The following is an 18,900-nucleotide window of genomic DNA, read 5'->3' on the forward strand; positions in this document are numbered from 1 at the left end:
CTGTCTCTCTGTCTCTCTGTCTCTCTCTGTCTCTCTCTGTCTCTCTGTCTCTATCTTTCTGCCCCTACTGTGCACACTCTCAAAATAAATAAATAGATAAATTAAAAAAAATAGAATATATCAAGGAGTGTCTCAACTCAGTAGTAAAAAGGCAATCCAGTCATATAGACAAAGGCTTTGAATAGACATTTCCTTAAGGAAGATATACAAATAGTCAATAAGCACACGAAAAAATGCTCAAAATCATTAGCCATTAGGGAAATGCAAATCAAAACCACAACGAGGCACTACTACGTACCCACTAAGATGGCTATAATAGAAAAGACAAGAGTAATAAATGTTGGCAAGGCTGTGGAAAAGTAGGAACCCTCATACATTGCTGGTGGGAATGAATGTAAAGTAGTGCAGCCACTTTGGAAAATGTTTTGCCAGTTCTTTAAAAGGTTAAGCTTGGAAGTTGCCATTGACCCCAGCACTTTCACCCCTAGTTATATACCACATGAACTGAAAAGACATGTCTACATAAAAATTTGTACATGAATGTACATAGTAGTAGTATTCATAGTAGCCTCAAAGTGGAAACAACCCAAAGTTCCATCAGCTGATGATTGGAAAGATAAAAGGTAGTATATCCATACAATCAAATATTATTTGGCAAGATAAAGACATGAAGTACCAATTCATGCTGCAACATGGATGAACCTTGAAAACATGCTGAGTAAAAGAAACCAGTCAAAAAAGACTACGTTATAGCGTTCCATTTATATACAATATCCAGGATAGATAGATCTTAAGAGACAGGAAGCAAATTAGTGGTAGGACAGGTCTGAGGTGTGTGAGACTGGGAAAGAGGAGTGATTGCTCACTACAGAGCAATTTTTTGTGTGTTCAAAATGTTCTAGGGGCGCCTGGGTGGCTCAGTCGGTTAAGCCTCCGACTTCAGCTCAGGTCACGATCTCACGGTCCGTGAGTTCGAGCCCCGCGTCGGGCTCTGGGCTGATGGCTCAGAGCCTGGAGCCTGCTTCTGATTCTGTGTCTCCCTCTCTCTCTGCCCCTCCCCCATTCATGCTTTGTCTCTGTCTCAAAAATAAATAAACGTTAAAAAAAATTAAAAAAAAAATCTAAAATTAGATTGTGATGGATGTACAACTTTGAATATACTAAAACCCACTGAACTTAAGCTTTTAAATGGGTGAAATTTTATGGCATATTAAATATATCTTTAAAAACTTTGAATTTTAAAAAAATGACTATTTTACTTTATTTTTTTGAGAGGGAATCTTTTTTTCTTTTTAATGTTTGCTTTTTGAAAGAGAGCGAATGGGGGAGGGAGAGAGAGAGAGAGAGAGAGGAACAGAAGATCTGAAGGGGGCTCTGTGCTGATAGCAGAGAACCCAATGCTTGAGATCATGACCTGAGCTGAAGTCGGACGCTTAACCGACTGAGCCACCCAGGAGCCCCTGCATTATTCTTTAAAATAGAGTTCTAGTTATGCAATCACTGAATCAAAAAGTTTGTGTATGTGTATATATATGTCCAATTTAAAAAATAAGCTCTTAGGAAACTTGGAAGATACAGAAAGCTAGAAGATAAAAATCACTTAATTCCCACTCTTGGAGATAAAATTCCCTTCCTTTTCTCTATACTGTCTTACACAGTTGAGAAACACTATACATAAAACTATATTCATTTTCTTTTTTCACTTAAAGCAAATAATGTTTCCCCCATGTTTTTAAATAAACGTGATTTTGATGGTTGCATTAGAAACTGTCCTGTGGATATATTATACTTTGCAATTCTCCTGTTTCTGTTTGAACTATCTGGTTTTTAGTATGCAGATTATTCCCCCAGAATAAACTTCTTGAAGTGAAATTACCAGGTTAAAGTGTCAAAGGGTTTGGATTATTTTAAGGCTCTTAAATTAAATGGCCTAATTGCTTTCTGAAAGCTAAGAGTGAGTTAAACAGTTACTTAATGGTGGAAGATGACTGTGGAAAAGTAGGTTGGTTCTGATAATAAAGAGCCTTCTATGCTCTGTTAATGAATATGGACTTTACCTTGTAGGTGCTTTGGAATTGGTGACTATTTTTTATTTTCAACGTTTATTTATTTTTGAGACAGAGACAAGCATGAACAGGGGAGGGGCAGAGAGAGAGGGAGACACAGAATCTGAAACAGGCTGCAGGCTCTGAGCGGTCAGCACAGAGCCCGACGCGGGGCTCGAACTTACGGGCCGTGAGATCATGACCTGAGCCGAAGTCGGACGCTTAACCGACCAAGCCACCCAGGCGCCCCGGTGAATATTTTTAATCTTGAGAGTGATATGAGATGTTAAGAGTAGAGAAGAAGGAATAGATTTGAAATACACATTTAAGGAGGGGCTGGTAGGGCTTAGAAATGGAGTGCAACCATGGGAAAAAAGGTTAACCAACAACATCAAATCTGTTTCCTCTCTCAGGTTCATTGACACACTAGCTAATTACCCAGAGAGAAGCCAAATTGTTAAACCAAAGAGAAATCTTTTGCCTTTAGCTTATTATGTGTTCAAAATGATCTTTCTCAAATGGGAGTGGAATATTTTTTATATTGTTACTTGAAGTAAAGACTAGAAGTAATGTATAATTTCTTCCATTCAGGATAATTTATGGTAAGGAAAAGTCACCGTGTTTAGTGTAAGTTTTTCAGTTTTTGCAAATGTATACACTTGTGTAACTACCATGACAGTCAGCATAGTTCCTTCACTCCAAAAAATTTTCTTCTGTTAATCTTTTTTCCCATCAACTACCACTGATTTGTTTTTTGTCCCTATAATTTCACCTTTGCAAGAATGTCCTATGAATGGAATTACCCAAGCAGATACTTTGAGTTAGGCCTCATTTCACTTAGCATAAAGCATTTGTGCATCAGCAGTTTCTCCTTTTTACTGTGGGTAGTATTCTGTTCCCCAGTTGAGGAATAGAGTCCTTTTTTAATTGTTTCCTGTCTTAGTGAAGAGTAAGGCAGATGAGATCTTTTTCTTTTCCTAATATTGATAAATGGCTTGAAACAGTCATTCTCTCCACCTTGGTAAAGCTACTACTGATAGATACACACCTTATTATTAAACAGTGCCCTTAGTTTTTCAATTGTGGAATCAAACACCTATTTAACAAGGGTGTAGATTGCACAACTTTTGAATGTGTCAATGTGCTTTATGGGATATTGATTTCTTAAAGGTTATGTTCTTTGCATATTGGTCGTTTTACACATTAATGTCTCTTCAGCGTTTATTCAGAAATTAAACGGTACTTATATATCAGTTTTAAAAAATGATAATTTGTGACTTTTAAAACAATACTAAGGAGAGAACTTGTATTGGTTAAGTAAACATTTATTAGGCAGCTTCACAATTCTGGGTAGATGGGAGATTGTGTGTATATGTTGGACAGGGAATTGATAAAGATACTAAGAGTTAAGGTGATATCTCATTGTGGTCTTAATTTGCATTTCTGTGATAATTACTAATGTTGAGCACTTGCTCATCTGGTGGTCATCCAGGTCTTTGGAAAAATGTCTATTCAGATCCTCTGCCCATTTTTAAATTGTATTGTTGGCCTTTTTTGCCATTGAGTTGTATAAGTTATTTATATGTTTTGACTATTAACCCCTTATCAGATATATGATTTGCCAGAATTTTCTCCCATTTGGTAGGTTGCCTTTTAATTTTGTTGATGGTTTCCTTTGCTGTGCAGAAGCATTTTAGTTTGATGTAGTCCCACTTGTTTATTTTTGCTTTTGTTGCCTTGCCTTTTGGTGTTAAAAAAATCACAAAGACCTATGTGAAGGAGCCTATCTCCTGTTTTTTAATTCTAGTGTTACTGCTTCAGGTCTTAACATTCAGGTCTTTAATCCATTTTGAGTTATTTTCTGTGTATGGTATAAGACAGTGGTCCAGTTTCATTCTTTTGTATGTGGCTGTCCAGTTTAACAACACCATTTATTGAAGACATTGTCCTTTTTCCAGTGTATGTTCTTGGCTTCATTGTTGTAAATGAATTGACCATATATGTGTTGAATGGCTATTATCAAAGAGACAAGAAATAAGTGTTGATGAGGATGTGGAGGAAAGGGAACCCTGGTGCACTGTTAGTGGGAATGTAAATTGATACAGCTATTATGGGAAACAATATGGAGATTCCTCAAAAAATTAAAAATAGAACTACCAGCAACTCCATTTCTGGGTATTTGTCCAAAGGGAACAAAAACATTTGAAGAGATAGATGCACCCCCATGTTCATTGCGGCATTATTTACCGTAGCCGAGGCATGGAAGCAACCTAAATGTCCACGGATTGATGAGTGGATAAGAAAATGTGGCACGCGTGTGCATGTGCACACACACACAGGAATTCTTCAATATTATTTAACCATAGAAAAAAATATTGTCATTTGTGACAACATGGGTGGAACTTATGCGCAGTGAAATAAGTCACAGGGAAAAAGACAGATACTGGATGATCTCACTTATATGTGGAATCTAAACAAAACACCCCCCAGCCTTAACTCCTAGATACAGAAAACAGATTGGTGGTTGTTAAAGATGGTCAAATGGTTGAAGGTGGTCAAAAGGTACACACTTCCCAGTTATCAAATAAATAAGTCATGGGGATGTAATGTACAGCATGGTGTCTTTAGTTAATAATGCTGTATTACATATTTGAGAGTTGCCAGAAGAGTAAATCTTGAAAGTTCTTATAAGACAAGAATTGTAACTGTGTGGTGATGGATGTTAACTAGACTTATCGTGGTGATCATTTCACAGTGTACACAAGTATTGAATCATGCTGTGCACTTGAAATTAATGTTATATGCCAATTTATAGCTCAAAAGAACTCTTTCAATATTATCATGAAGACCTTCATGTTTTCATGATGTGGTAGGTAATGAGTTGTCACTTATAAGTCAAATAGTGTAAAATTTTTTTCTCTTTACAAGTTTCTTTATCAGTTATGAGGATTTATGCAAACAGTATTTCACAGGACTAAAGTTCTGTATCTTTAGGAAAAAGACCATAATAGCAGATCTCATCAAGACCAAAACATTCCAATAGAGATCAATAAAAATTACTTAGAGGGTTTTTTTTTTTTTGCTTTATTTTTTCCTGAAAATACTAAAGTTTTGAGATGGATGATTTTCCTTGGTATAAATTGAAGAATTGTACTATAAAGGATGGAAAAAAATACCCTGAAGGCGATGGCACATTTTGTAAAAATTTTATGGGATAATCATTTTTCAAAACCTGTGAAAGTAGATGATAGTTCTGATTTGAAGTAGGGTTGAAAAAAAAGATCCTGAGTTAAGGAGCACTAAGTGAGAATCACACAAACAACAGACAGTTAATCACAGTAGTAGGTAGTACTGTGATAGAAATAATTGTATTTTGTGTCAGTACATAGAAGGATCACGTGATTTAGATTAGAGGTGGTGATTGAAGGACCAAGTAAGAGTTGCCTTTCCAGAGGATGTGATGCCTGAGCTGAGCCCTGAAGGATTTAACCAGATGAAGAGAAGGATGATGAAGCATTTCAAGAGAACATGGTGTATTCAAGAGAATCGCAAAGAATTGTACATGGCTGGAATTAAGGGGAATGTGTCAGGAACAAGTGGGAAAAGAGGCTGAAGCAGTAGGCCATAAAGAGCTTGATATGGCATGGATTTTATCCTGAAGAAAGTTGGAAACTCTAAAAAGAAAACAGTAAAAGCATAAGACTGTCTGCCAGTGTGTTTACTGTCCCTGGCTTGCCCTCCTACCTCCCATTTTTCTGTCTAGTCCTTTAGTGAGAAGTGAGGAGTTTTATTTTCTCTACCATGCTTATAAAACTTATTGTTCCCACTCTTCCTACCCTCCCCTTCTGGCTTTCTGCTTCCCAGTTGTGGCGGGAAATCAGTTGACAAATCTGGTTAGCATTGTCTATACAGTTGCGCACAGTACAAATGACATGGATTACTTTATGCAGCTAGGCATTGTATCTAATCCACTTTCACTGTTGAGATGACTTCTGTAAGGTTTTGTTTTCTGTTTTCTTTTGATGGGGTGTGGGTAGTGTTTCATAGAGTTTAGGATATTGATTGAATTTTTTCCCTACTGAGTAAGGTATAAACATAAAATTTGTTTTAGCGGAACTCTTTAAAATAAAAGTAACATATAGCTAGTAGAATTGCTGTTCAGTCTGCCTAGGCTGTCTCAAGGACACTGTGCCTTGCTATGAGGTGAATGAAGGACTTCCGTAATTGGAAATTGTTTTCAGGAATGAATGAGTGTATTGAGGCAGAGAGTTAACTTGGATTTCTTTCTGGATTGCTGATAGTTTACGTAGTTACTTTGTGCAAATTACGGAATGGTGTTCCCACTGGTGATGTGGCCTCAGGAGACTGGTAGATGGCACTCCTTCAAACAATTGAAGCCCTGCAGGCACATCCCTTGGCTAGTGGACCATGAACTTGAATTTAGCTCTTGTCTTGCACCCTTAAGCAAGGCACAATCTTTATTTAAAACTGTACTTAACAGCTCCAGATATTTTGAACTTAAGTGATTGAGGATTTGCTATATGCTTGCTTGGCTGATGTATACTAGGGTAGGGACAAATTTTAGAACAGCCTTTTACCTTGCCCCACAGGCCCCAGTTTTCATCACTGTAGATTTTTTTGACTTAGGCATGTAAGTGGTAGCTCTGCCTAGCAGCATAGTAAGAGGTAGTGTAACTGAATCGTGACTGTTTGAGAGGGCTGTTAAGCTTTGCCCTTGCATGTCTTTGCTCTGCAACCATTCAGTAGTTATGGGACGGAAGAGGAAACATACGTCAAATGTCAGTATGGTTTAGTTTGTAGTTCTGGTTACCAGGGAACAGATGGAAATGACTGTTTCAAATACAAGTTTTAAGCTGTCTGGATTTCTTTTCTTCTCTTTCTTTTTTTTTTTTTTTTAATGTTTTACTTATTTTTGACAGAGAGACAGAGTATGAGCGGGGGAGGGGCAGAGAGAGAGGGAAACACAGAATCTGAAGCAGGTTCCAGGCTCCAATCTGTCAGCACAGAGCCTGACACAAGGCTCGAACCCACAGATTGCGAGATCATGACCTGAGCCAAAGTCGGATGCTCAACCGACTGAGCCACCCAGGCGCCCCTGTCTGGATTCTTCTATCCATAGCCTTCCACTCCCCAAAGGCTTCATTAAAAATTAGCCACATTGGTAGCTAAAAGGAGTTGAAGAAGCTCTGACCAGGTTTTCTGGTTAAGAATAACATGACTCCTCAGTTACTGTATGGTATCATTGACAGGAACTGTATTTAGGTGATTTACTTGTATTGTGTGTTCAGTCCTGTTGAGGTAGGATGATCATGACTCATGTTTTGCAGATGATGAAAGTGAGGTTTAGAGAAGCTAACTAACTTGCTCATGTTACAAGATTTGAGTAAGAGATTCAGTATGCTTTCTCCTCTGTTTAAAAAGTCTTCTAAGATTAAATCTTCCAAATTCTGTTTATGAGAAAGAAAACATAGTAAAGTAAAAAATTACATATCTGACTTTATTTAAAACATGTATTCCCAATTAATTATAAAATTCATATGGAATGGTAGTGTGTAATATTACATAAAATGAAGTTACCCTTTTTTTATTTTAGAGAAAGAGTGCATGTGAGCTGGGGAAGGGGCAGAGGGAGAGGGAGAATTGCCCCTATCCTTATTGGTACTAGAAGACTTTGTAGGGGCCCCTGGGTGGCTCATTCAGTTAAGCATTCAGCTCTTGATTTCAGCTCAGGTCATGATCCTGTGGTGCTTGGGATCGAGCCCCACATCAGGCTCCACGCTGATGGCATGGAACCTGCTTGGGATTCTTCGTCTCCCTCTCTTATCTCTGCCCTTCCCCTGCTCATATTTTCTCTCTCTCTCTTTCTCTCAAAAATAAAAAACATTAAAACACTTTGTAATCTGGATTCATTATTTCAAAATTCTGGTGCTTTAATTTCAACTTTTTTTTTTTTAATTTCAACTTTTTTTTATTTTGAGAGAGAGAGCGTGAGTGGGGTGCAGGACAGAGAGAGAAAGAGAGAGAGAGAGAGAATGAATGAATGAATGAATGAATCCCAAGCAGGCTCCTTGCTGTCAGTGCAGCACCCAATATGGGGCTCGATCTTGTGAATTGTGAGATAATGACCTGAGCTGAAATTAAGAGTTGGATGCTCAACCTGCTGAGCCACCTAGGCGCCCCTCAGGTTATCTTCTTTTGGCCTCAAGATGTTAATAAACTGTAGTTACTTAAGATTATTTCATATTTTCCCCTCCTGCTAATGTTTATCTCAGCTTTTCAGTGCACTCTTCACTCCCCAAATCAAGGGTAAAAGAGCTCTCAGCTTGTTGAGAGGAGTCCGGGGCGCTAAGACCAGCACTCCCTGTTGCCCTGTCTGACCTCATGGTTTTAGTCATACTTTATAAAATCATTATCAAGAATCAAGGGGCCATTTGTTTAATATTCCATATCGGTGCAATTTCAGGGGTATACTGGATAAAACAGATCCAAGCATATTTATTTATTACAGTTGGATAGTATATAGTTCCGTAGTATTAAAAGTATACACTTTACCTGGTGGACTTTTTATTACTTTCGTGGGCAGAATTTAGTACTACAACACTACTAGCTGTAGAAGACCATACTTTTTTAACATCAAAGCCTCTGAAGCCGCCATCTGGAAAGATGTGAGAATGTAAGCATTTGATGAAACGCTAATCACCGAACTATACTTTATTCTGACTCCTTCCTTTCTACTTTTCCTCTCTCAGCCAGTTGTTGTCAAGTGCAATTGCTTGCACCTTCACAGTACCGGCACCCAGTCGCCTCCTTGTACTGCTCCCACTACACTGCTGAAGGCCTTGGGCACCTCTTGCCTTGCTTACTGAATGAGCCTTTTGGCTGGTCCTCTTTTCTCTTTAAAAATACCCAGTGTCTCCAAACTCAGCCTACTATTCGTGGCCTCTTCCACTTGGAGCCAGTCCACATCTGCATTTTCTCCTCCTGTATCCTCCTCTCTTATTGTTTGTGCCAGGTTTGCTTTGTCAGGAACTGTCTTCCTTCTTTCAACTTTATTTTGGAGTGCTTTAAGTCAGCTTACATGTGGAATCCTCCCTGACTCCCTGCATCCCTCTGACCCCTCATTTAATCTCTGCTTTCTTTATTAAGGAATAATGTAAGTTTTACCAAGTATTGAAGCTTTATATATGCTGTCTTTATCTTCTTCAGTGGTCAAATAAGCTTTCTTGAGGGTCTTGGGAAATCTTTGATTTCCTCAGAGGAATGCAGCAGTGAACGAAAGCAGACACAGTCTAAGGGAACTTACAGCCTATTTGGGGAGACAGTCATTATTTAATAATCTTAGAGAACATTGAAGGTACTTACCCAAAAAATACAAAAATACTAATTCAGAGGAATATATGCACTCTTGTGTTCATAGCAGCATTATTTACAATAGCCCAGATAACGGAAGCAGCCTAAGTGTACATTGATAAATGAATGGATAAAGGTGTGGTGTGTACACACACACACACACACACACACGCACACACACAGGAATATTCAACCATAAAAAGGAATGAAATCTTGCCATTTGCAACAATATGGATGGAGTAGAGAGTATAATGCTAAGTGAAATAAGTCAGTTGCAGAGGGGTGTAGGGTGGGGGAATGGGTGCAGTAGGCGATCGGGATTAAAGAGTACACTTATGAGCACTGAGTAATGTATAGAATTGTTGAATAACTAATTGTACACCTGAAACTAATATAATATTGCATGCTAGCTGTACTGGAATTAAAATTAAAAACTTAATAAAAAGGGGTGCCTGGGTGGCTCAGTCAGTTAAGCGTCTGACTCTTGATTGCGGCTCAGGGCATGACCTCACGGTTTGTAGGTTTGAGCCCTGAGTTGGGCTCCACGCTGATAGCTCAGAGCCTGCTTGGTATTCTCTCTCCCTCTCTTTCTTTAAAAAAAAAAAAAAAAAAAATTTTTTTTAACGTTTTATTTACTTTTGAGACAGGGAGAGACAGAGCATGAACAGGGGAGGGTCAGAGAGAGGGAGACACAGAATCTGAAACAGGCTCCAGGCTCTGAGCTGCCAGCACAGAGCCCAACGCGGGAGAGATCATGACCTGAGCCGAAGTCGGCCGCTTAACCGACTGAGCCACCCAGGCGCCCCACTCCCTCTCTTTCTTTGTCCCTCACATGCATGTGCTCGTTCTCTCAAATAAATAAATAAATAGATAGATAGATAGATAGATAAATAAATAAATAAAACATTGAAACTGTGGTAAGTGCTATGGGATAGAGTACATGGTATTCATGGTGTCATAGATGTTATAGTGGTTTTGACCCAGACAACTTTTTTGCAAAGTGAGAATTGAGCTGAGGGAATTAGACAAAGAAGGGTAGGGAAGTGCTGTTAGAGTGTAAGGTAAGAGCAAAGGTGGGAGGGAGCATGGCCAATATAAACCACCGAAAGAAGGCCAGGGTGGTGAGAGTACAGAGTTCATGGGGTATAAGATAAGGCTGGAGAGCTGGGTAGGACCAGTGGATGTTAAAGAATTATTACAGCTTTTACCCTCAGATCAATGCAAAGCCATTGAAATGTTTAAGCATGGAGATAAGATTTGTGTTTCAGATCTCTGGCTGCAGTGTAGAAGATGAATTGGAGGTGGAGGGGATCAGCAGTGGGCATGGGCAGTCTGTTGTATTTGAACAACTGCAATAACGTATTAAACCCAAAGTCTCAGTGACTTGATACAGAAAATACTACTCTCTATCTTGTGGAGTTCAGGGGAGTCGGGCAGCCTTCTTCTGTCTTGAAGTGTGTCCACCAAGGTCCTCTTGTCAGGGGAAGACAGAGCTTGAAGATCACTGTTAAAGAGCCAGGGCTAGAAGTCATTTGTAGTACTGTGTACAGCTTTTGCTAAGCAGAACTCCATGGCTGCCCGCTGAACTTGCAAGGGAGGCTGGGGAATGTAGTCTTCCTGTGTGCTCATGAGGAGGAAGCAGTGTGGTGTATACATAATCTTGATCTCTCCCCTGCAACCACTTGGGAGGTTATTGTAGCAGTCAGATAACAGGCAGTGGTGGCTTGGGCTGGGAGAGTGGCAACAGAGATGGAGAGAGTCGAAGGTCTTGGAAAAGATACAAAAAACCAAAGGGCTGAGTGTGGTGAGGGAGAAAGAAGTGTTGAGGATATCTCTTAGGTTTGGAGCCTATGTAACCTGGATGGTGGTATGTACTGAGAAAGGAAAACTGGGTAGAAGAGGACTTTGGGCATGCTGAGCATCCGATCTCTTTTGAGTCATGCAGCTGGAGATTTTAGATAGGAAATTGGGTGTAAAGGCTTCCAGGTCAGGCAGAAATCTGAACAATGTGTGAGTCATTTGGATTAGATGATTGAAACCTTACGCATGATAAAATCTCCTAGGGAGAATGCAGAGTCCTTCCTTTCCACCTAACTGCCATCAGCATCTCAGTACTGCCAGATTGCTCTACTGTCACCCTCTCTGACCTCAGCTGACCTTTAGATGTCCTCAGAGCCTCTTTGCTTGTCCTCAGGTGATCCCCTTGGGAACTCCTTGTAACAGCTGTTCTAAATCTTTACCTAATATGCCCTCAAACCCCTGCTCTACTTCTTCTAGCTTATACTTCACAGAGAAAACAGAGCCTTTCAAGTACAGTTTTTAGCAGTGTGTCTTCCTTCTCGAAACAGTTACCCTCCCCTTTTACTATTTTAGAGGGAAAAATGTGTAGGTTCCCCCCACTATCCAAAAGTAGAGTCATCCTTTGAAACCTTTCATAAGCCAGAATGGTGTAGCAATTACCATTAATTTATATGGAAAAACTTGGGGTGCCTGGGTGGCTCAGTTGGTTAAGCATCCGACTTTGACTCAGGTCGTGATCTCACAGTTGGTGGGTTCGAGCCCGGCGTAGGGCTCTGTGCTGACAGCTCAGAGCCTACTTCGGGTTCTGTGTCTCGCTCTCTCTCTGCCTCTCCCTGTTTGTGCTCTGTCTCTCTCTCTCTCTGTCAAATATTAAAAAATAACAAACAACAAAAAAATAATTTATATGGAAAAACTTTTGAGGATTTGCAGACCCAAAAACATGACCTTTTTTCTTAGGCTCTTCTGATACCTTAGGACACGGACACACACACACACACACACACACACACACACACACACACACACCCCGCCCCCGCCTTTGGTGTTTTGGTTTTCCTCCTCTTGTTCCTTCAAACTCTTAAACTTTTAGTATGGTCAGATTTCCCCAGTCCTAAGACAATTTCTGTAAAGTTAGCACACTATTTTCCCTTTGCCATTAACCATCTTGTGCTTTCTGTCTTTAATTCCTCAGTTTACCCCAGTAAATCTTCAACCCATTACCCTGGACTTCTGCCCATTCCTCCAATCTCCTGAAATGCATAGAAACTCAGTTGCCAAACTTGGTGGTCTGTTTCAGTCATTCTCAAGCTTCAGAGTTTTTGGTATTGTTGACCCCTCCTGCCCACTCTCTCGTGGCTTCTAGGATGCTGTTTTCTCCCTTCTAACTTTTTCTTTCTGGTTTCCTGATCATTTCTTCTTAGTCCCCTTAACTTGCTACTCTTTTGCAACTTAATGGTAGTGCCTCTAAGATATTGATTATAGTCCAAAATACCTATCAGATACATGCTCACATTGCCAGCTGCTAACTGGTCATCTCCACCTAGATGTCTTTAAAATTAACATACTCTGGATATTTGTAATTGCTTCAGAAGTGGTCTTCCTGTTTTCATTGTGTTTGCCAGTTTTTCCTTCACAGTCTTCAATGTTAATTTCCTCAAGCACAAGTGTCTGTAGTATTCCTTTCATCAGAAACTTCATAAACCTCCTTCGTGATAGAGAAAAGCTCAAAACTTCTCCTTATTGAAGCTTTTAAGGTTCCTCTAAATTACAGCTAGATTTGGCTGAGATTAGTTGCATTATAATTGCAGAATACATATTGACTTTGTTTCCAATTACTGTATGTGATTAATAGGATTTATTTCTAAGTCAGAATTTAAAGTGTTGTTTGAGGTAATTCACTTACATATTGACAGGTACATTCAAATGATTGGTTGTATATAAGACTTCCAATGTTTCCTTCATGCTTTTAAATATGGGTTGGTCAATTGTGATTTATGGATCAGCATATGGACTAGGGAGTTAGAGGAAGTGGGGGCTCTTTCTAGTGTTCATTAATCTTTGTTACTTTGGACATTTTATTCACCTCTGTTCAAAAAAGCAAAATAAAGATTCTTGTTTAACAGAGATGAACTGTTGAAGATCAGAACAGTACTACTCTTAAAGCAGTAAAAGAAAGTTAAAGAAAATTGCTTTTTAAAAGCAGGAAAGTGATAAAATTGTATCGCTTTTGAGGTAGTTTTGTAGTCTTAATTTTCTCTACTACTTCATTAATTTAGAGTGAAAAGTTTATAAACAAAATGGATTAGATTAGATAGGATTGAAGTAGATTATGATCAGCTATGGATTGGATAGGATTGAAGTGTGTTAGAGCTCTTTTAATAAATGAGATGACTATATGGCCCAGTTACCTCAATATTAAGTACATGCTAGAATCTTAGTATATTTTAATCCCCAGAATTCCTATTTTTTAAATAGGAATTAAAAAATATTTAAAAAATATTTTAATTAAATAGGAATTAAAAAAAATTTAAAAAATGCATTTTTAAAGTAATAGCTTTATTACTAAGATATAATTCACATATCATAAAGTATAATTCAGTTATTTTCAGTATATTCAGAGTTCTGCATCCATCACCGCTGTCAAATCCTGGAGCATTTCATCACATCACATCACAAAGAAACCCCATGCCTGTTAGTGGTCACTCCCCATTCCTTTTCCCCCTTAAGCCCCTGGAAACCACTGATCTGCTTCCTGTCTGTGGATTTGTCTATTTTGGACATTCCATAGAAATAGAATCATGCAATATATGGCCTTTTATATCTGGCTTCTTTCACTTAGCATAATGTTTTGTGAGGTTTATCCATGTTATAGCATGTAACACCACCTTATTTTTTTTATGGCTGGATAATACTCCACTGTATGGATACTACCACGTTTTGTTTGTCCATTCATCAGTTGGTAAACATTTGGGTCTTTCTACCTTTTAGCTATTATGAATCATGCTGATCTGAACATTCCTGTAAAAGTTTTTAAGTTTTATTTTATTTTTTAAATTTTGTATGAGAGAGAGTGTGTGCGCCCAAGTGGGGTAGGGGCAGAGAGAGAGGGAGAGAGAATCTTAAGCAGGTTCCACGCCCAGCTATATCTCAGGACCATGAAATTATGACCTGAGCTGAAACCAAGAGTCAGACGCTTAACTGACTGAGCCACCCAAGTGCCCCGTGTACAAGTTTTTATATGGACATACGTTTTCATTTCTCTTGTGCATATACCTAGGAGTGGCTTTGATAGGTATTAACTCCGTGTTTAACTTTTTGAGAAACTTCCAAACGGTTTCCTGAAGCAGCTGCACTGTTTTGCGGTTCTGTCAGCAATGTAGAAGGGTTCTAGTGTTTCGACAGCCTCACCAGCATTTGTTACTGCCGTCTTTTTTGTTAGTCCTAGTGGGTGTGAAGCAGTAGTTCCTTGTAGTTTTGATATATTTTTCCGTAATGGCTAATGATGGTGAGCGCTCCTTCCAAGTGCTTACTGACCCTTTTTATATCTTTCTGGCAAAGGTCTATTCAGATCCCTTAACTCTATTTAATTTGGGTTGTGTTTTTAATTTTTGAGTTATAAGGGACTTTTATAATATTCTGGATACAAATTCCTTACTGGATATATGATTTGCAAATATTTTCTCCCCGTATGTGGGCTGTCCTTTCATCTTATATGCAGTTTTATTAATCACATTACTTGACATTAATTTTGCATTGTTTAGTATTTAAATTCTGTTAAGGTCATAAATCTTGCTTTAGAAAAGCTAACATGCAAACCACAGTAGTTAATGAAGCATTAAAAATTATGGCTCTAGTGAAGTTAGTGTAAATAGAACACTTCTTAAAGATGAAAAGATTAAAAACTGGCTTTAGATTTTTTGCTCTGAAGATTATGTGTAACTGCTTCCTCATTTCAGAATAGCAAGTATAACATGGTAAAAGGCTTATTTTTCTGGTCAGTATGATCTTAAACTGTCTTCTTTCTGTAGCAGTAAACATTTTCTTACCCTTTTTTTAAATGTGCAATATAAAAGACCTATATCATTGTGTAAGCTTAAGATATACAAGGTATTGATTTGATAGAGTTATGTATTACAGTGTGATGATTACATTAATACCACTATCTTGTCACATAATTATCATTTCCATGGTCAAAACAATTAAGGTCTAGTCTCGGTTTTAGTTACCCTGATCTTAATTTAAAATTCGAAGATTTTAGGGGTGCTGGGTGGCTCATTCAGTTAGGGTCTTGATTTCAGCTCAGGTCATGATATCACGGTTGGTGGGATTGAGCCCTGAGTTGGGCTCTGTGCTGACAGTGCAGAGCCTTCTTGGGATTCTCTCTTCCTCTCCCTCTGCCCCTCCCCTGCGTGTGTGCTCATTTGGCCTCTCTCTTTCTCAAATAAATAAATAAATAAAACTTAAACTTGGGGATTTTGCGAGTGAAATCTTAAAGGCATATGACTAATATGTTACTAAATATTAATCACATGATTTTGAAATGTGAGTAGAACAAAGACCTTTTAACTCCTCTTTTATTAGAGAAAGATATGCTGGGGGGATGGGATTTTCCCAACCCAGCCATTCTGTCCCTCTGTTGTGCATTATGAAAATAATTTTGGGTATCATTAACCCGAACTGGGAGGTGACTAGTCCCCGGCAGGGCTCTGAACAACCTCTTCAAAAAGAAAAGAATCCACCTCAAGGAAGCATCTTTTTCTAGGTTTTAGGGTAGGAGGGGTTGCTGTCGCTCAGTCTTCTTACTCCCATATAATAGTGATGAATATTTTATGTATGTAATCTTTTTAAAAGTTCAATGCCTGAAATTAGTGATTACAGCTTAGATTTTGTTTTTCTGTTGGATGATGAGTTCTTAAAAATTGGAAGTGCATGCCATTCTATAACAAAAAGTTACATAGTGTTTTTATGTTTGGCACAATAAAAGTTGTAAGCTTCCTTCTGATTTTTCCCCCCCTTATAGGCCTCAGGAGTGCAAGTTGCAGATGAAGTATGTCGCATTTTTTATGACATGAAAGTTCGGAAGTGCTCCACACCAGAAGAAATCAAGAAAAGAAAGAAGGCTGTCATTTTTTGTCTCAGTGCAGACAAAAAGTGCATCATTGTAGAAGAAGGGAAAGAGATCTTGGTTGGAGATGTTGGTGTAACCATAACCGATCCTTTCAAGCATTTTGTGGGAATGCTTCCTGAAAAAGATTGTCGCTATGCTTTGTATGATGCAAGCTTTGAAACCAAGGAATCCAGAAAAGAGGAGTTGATGTTTTTTTTGTGGTAAGCATCAGAAATATCGAGGCTCTGTAAAACTCAGTGTTGATCTCTTATTGTTGGCACTTGGAGAACCAGTTCCTAGGGCCAAAATGATTTTCAGTCAAGCTATTTGCAGTCGTTGTCATTTAGTTTTTATTTTTAGGGCTTCATAATGTCTTAGCTGGATTGATGTTTGTGGGATGAAAACTAAATTTTACTCTCTGTGTATTTGAAAGACTATGACTTTTATTAATTGAATTTTTTTGGTAGGAGAAGGGACAGGAGCTAGATGTTATGCATTCTCTGAACTCACTTTTTTTTTTTAATTTTTAAATATTTGTTTATTTTGAGAGAGGACACAGAGGATCCAAAGCAGGCTCTGCACTGACACCAGAGAGCCTGATGTAGGGCTCGAACTCATGAACTGTGAGATCATGACCCAAGCTGAAATTGAACACTTAACCCACTGAGCCACCCAGGCGCCCCTGGACTCACTTCTTATAAGTTACAGTTTCTCAAAAAATTCTTCCTGGAATCTTGAGGAGAAAGTTTAGCGCACCAAAATCCTTCTGCAACATGTCTTGCAGGAACCAGCTCCTCACTTTTTAAATCACCCATCCTTGTCCCTCTGTGCTTTGTTACTTTTGAAGTCGGTACTGGTATTACAACTGTAATTAGCTCAGGGTAGCCACTAGCCACTGTGGCTATTTAAATTTAAAATAATTAAAATTAAATACATTTTAAAATTCAGTTTTTTAGTCCAATTGCCACATTTCAGATGCTCAGTAGCCACATATGACTAGTGGACACTTTACTGGGTAGCACAGACAGGACAGTTCCATCATTGCAGAAAGCTCTACTGGACATTGTTCTAAATGGTGAAAAAGTGTTATAAAGGTGATGTGGCCTTTTTCTTGAAAGGCTATTTAAATTAGTTATTCTCGTCTTTTCAAGTAAGTTTGAGATTAAGCTTGAGTTGACAGTCACACATGTATGTCTTACTTAGTTGTATTATGCTACTGTCCTTGATAAGAAACTCTTACCACAGAATATTCTCTAGCTTCCGATGGAAGGGGGAATGGTGACAGCCTTTGATTCTGGGGGAGCGAGGGTCCTCTTGATACTTTTGCTTGAGGCAGGGCAAGGCGAGGAGGGGCTTAGCTTTTAACTGCGTGCCACCAATGGCTTGGGATATGGAGCCAGGTAGTCAAAAGAATTCTGGTTTAAAAGGAATGTAACTCTAGATCACTCCTCAGTTACATTGCAGCAAGCCTTTATCGAACTTGGTTAAACCAAGATGCTGTGTGGATATAAATATGGGGTCAGGGTGCTTGTTTGGGGGCAGCTTTTTGTTCCGCAAGCCTGACAGCCACGGACATACATACGTAAGGATCGTAGCTAATGGGACCTCAGGTGAACGCATTCCTGATTTGAACTTTTATTTCTGCTACATTCCAGCGTTTGTGTTAGGGCCTGCGAAAACAGCTGTGAGGAAAACAGGTAAAGCCTCTGCCCTTCTAAGATTTATAGCTGAGTGGTAGAGATGGCAGCTAAAGGATTAGTTTTTTAAGTTGGTGCCTGTTTCCTTCCTTTGCGCTGTTTTTTCCCCTGGTGTTTATACTTTTTTCCCCCCACTGTGAATACAATACGTCCTTATTAAAGGACATTTGGAGAATATTTGGAAAGAAGAAAGGGAAATTCAGTGTTAATGCAGTGTTTTGTTTTGCATTGCTCCTTTAAGAAATTGTAAAATTGTATAGGAGTTTCCCACAGCAGGCTCTGTTTAGGGCCCAGGAAATGGCTCTTAAGGTGTTTTAAAAATCTGGTTAGAGGGCACCTGTGGGGCTCAGTTGGTTAAGTGTGAGACTCTTGATTTCCAGGATCCCACCTGCTTGGGATTTTCTCTCTCTCTCTCTCTCTCTCTCTCTGCCCTTACCCCATGTGTGCATGCACGCTCTCAAAATTAACTAACTACATATGTGTTTGGTTAGAGTAGAATCAGAACAGCTAATGCCTTTTCCTGTCCCTGACCTATTTTGTGTGAAGAAAGAACCCAGGTAACTTTGCAGCTCAAGCAATTTCCAGACCTGAGGTGGTGGTTATGGCCCTGCCTCCCTCCTTGGAACTTCAGGTTGGGAGGAATAAGCACCTGAGAGACACACAGACTACGTTTTCTGGTTCCCAAGGATGGAGACTGCCCGCTGTGGGAGGAGTGGATTAGGTGAGGTCCACACCAGCCTTTGTCGCTAATGGCTGTGGAAGACTGTCTAGAAACATGGCAGCTGAATGCAAGCATTGGGTGTTTAAAAGTATTTAACTGTACTCCATCTAGGAGTGTATGTAGATAGTGGGGAGTGGAGGCAGTGGGGCTTGATGGTAT

General features: G+C 39.1%; 1 protein-coding gene across 1 annotated transcript in view; it reads left to right on the forward strand.

The window, feature by feature from the left end:
• The window catches only part of DSTN (destrin, actin depolymerizing factor), a 35,018-nt gene that overhangs the window by 11,693 nt on the left and 4,425 nt on the right, over positions 1–18,900 (forward strand). Inside the window, exon 2 of the mRNA XM_003983801.6 lies at positions 16,237–16,544. Coding sequence (XP_003983850.1) covers positions 16,237–16,544 — 308 coding nt within the window. The remainder of the gene's footprint in view (positions 1–16,236; positions 16,545–18,900) is intronic.

The sequence above is a fragment of the Felis catus genome, chromosome A3, assembly GCF_018350175.1.
Source record: "Felis catus isolate Fca126 chromosome A3, F.catus_Fca126_mat1.0, whole genome shotgun sequence".
Classification (NCBI taxonomy): domain Eukaryota; kingdom Metazoa; phylum Chordata; class Mammalia; order Carnivora; family Felidae; genus Felis; species Felis catus.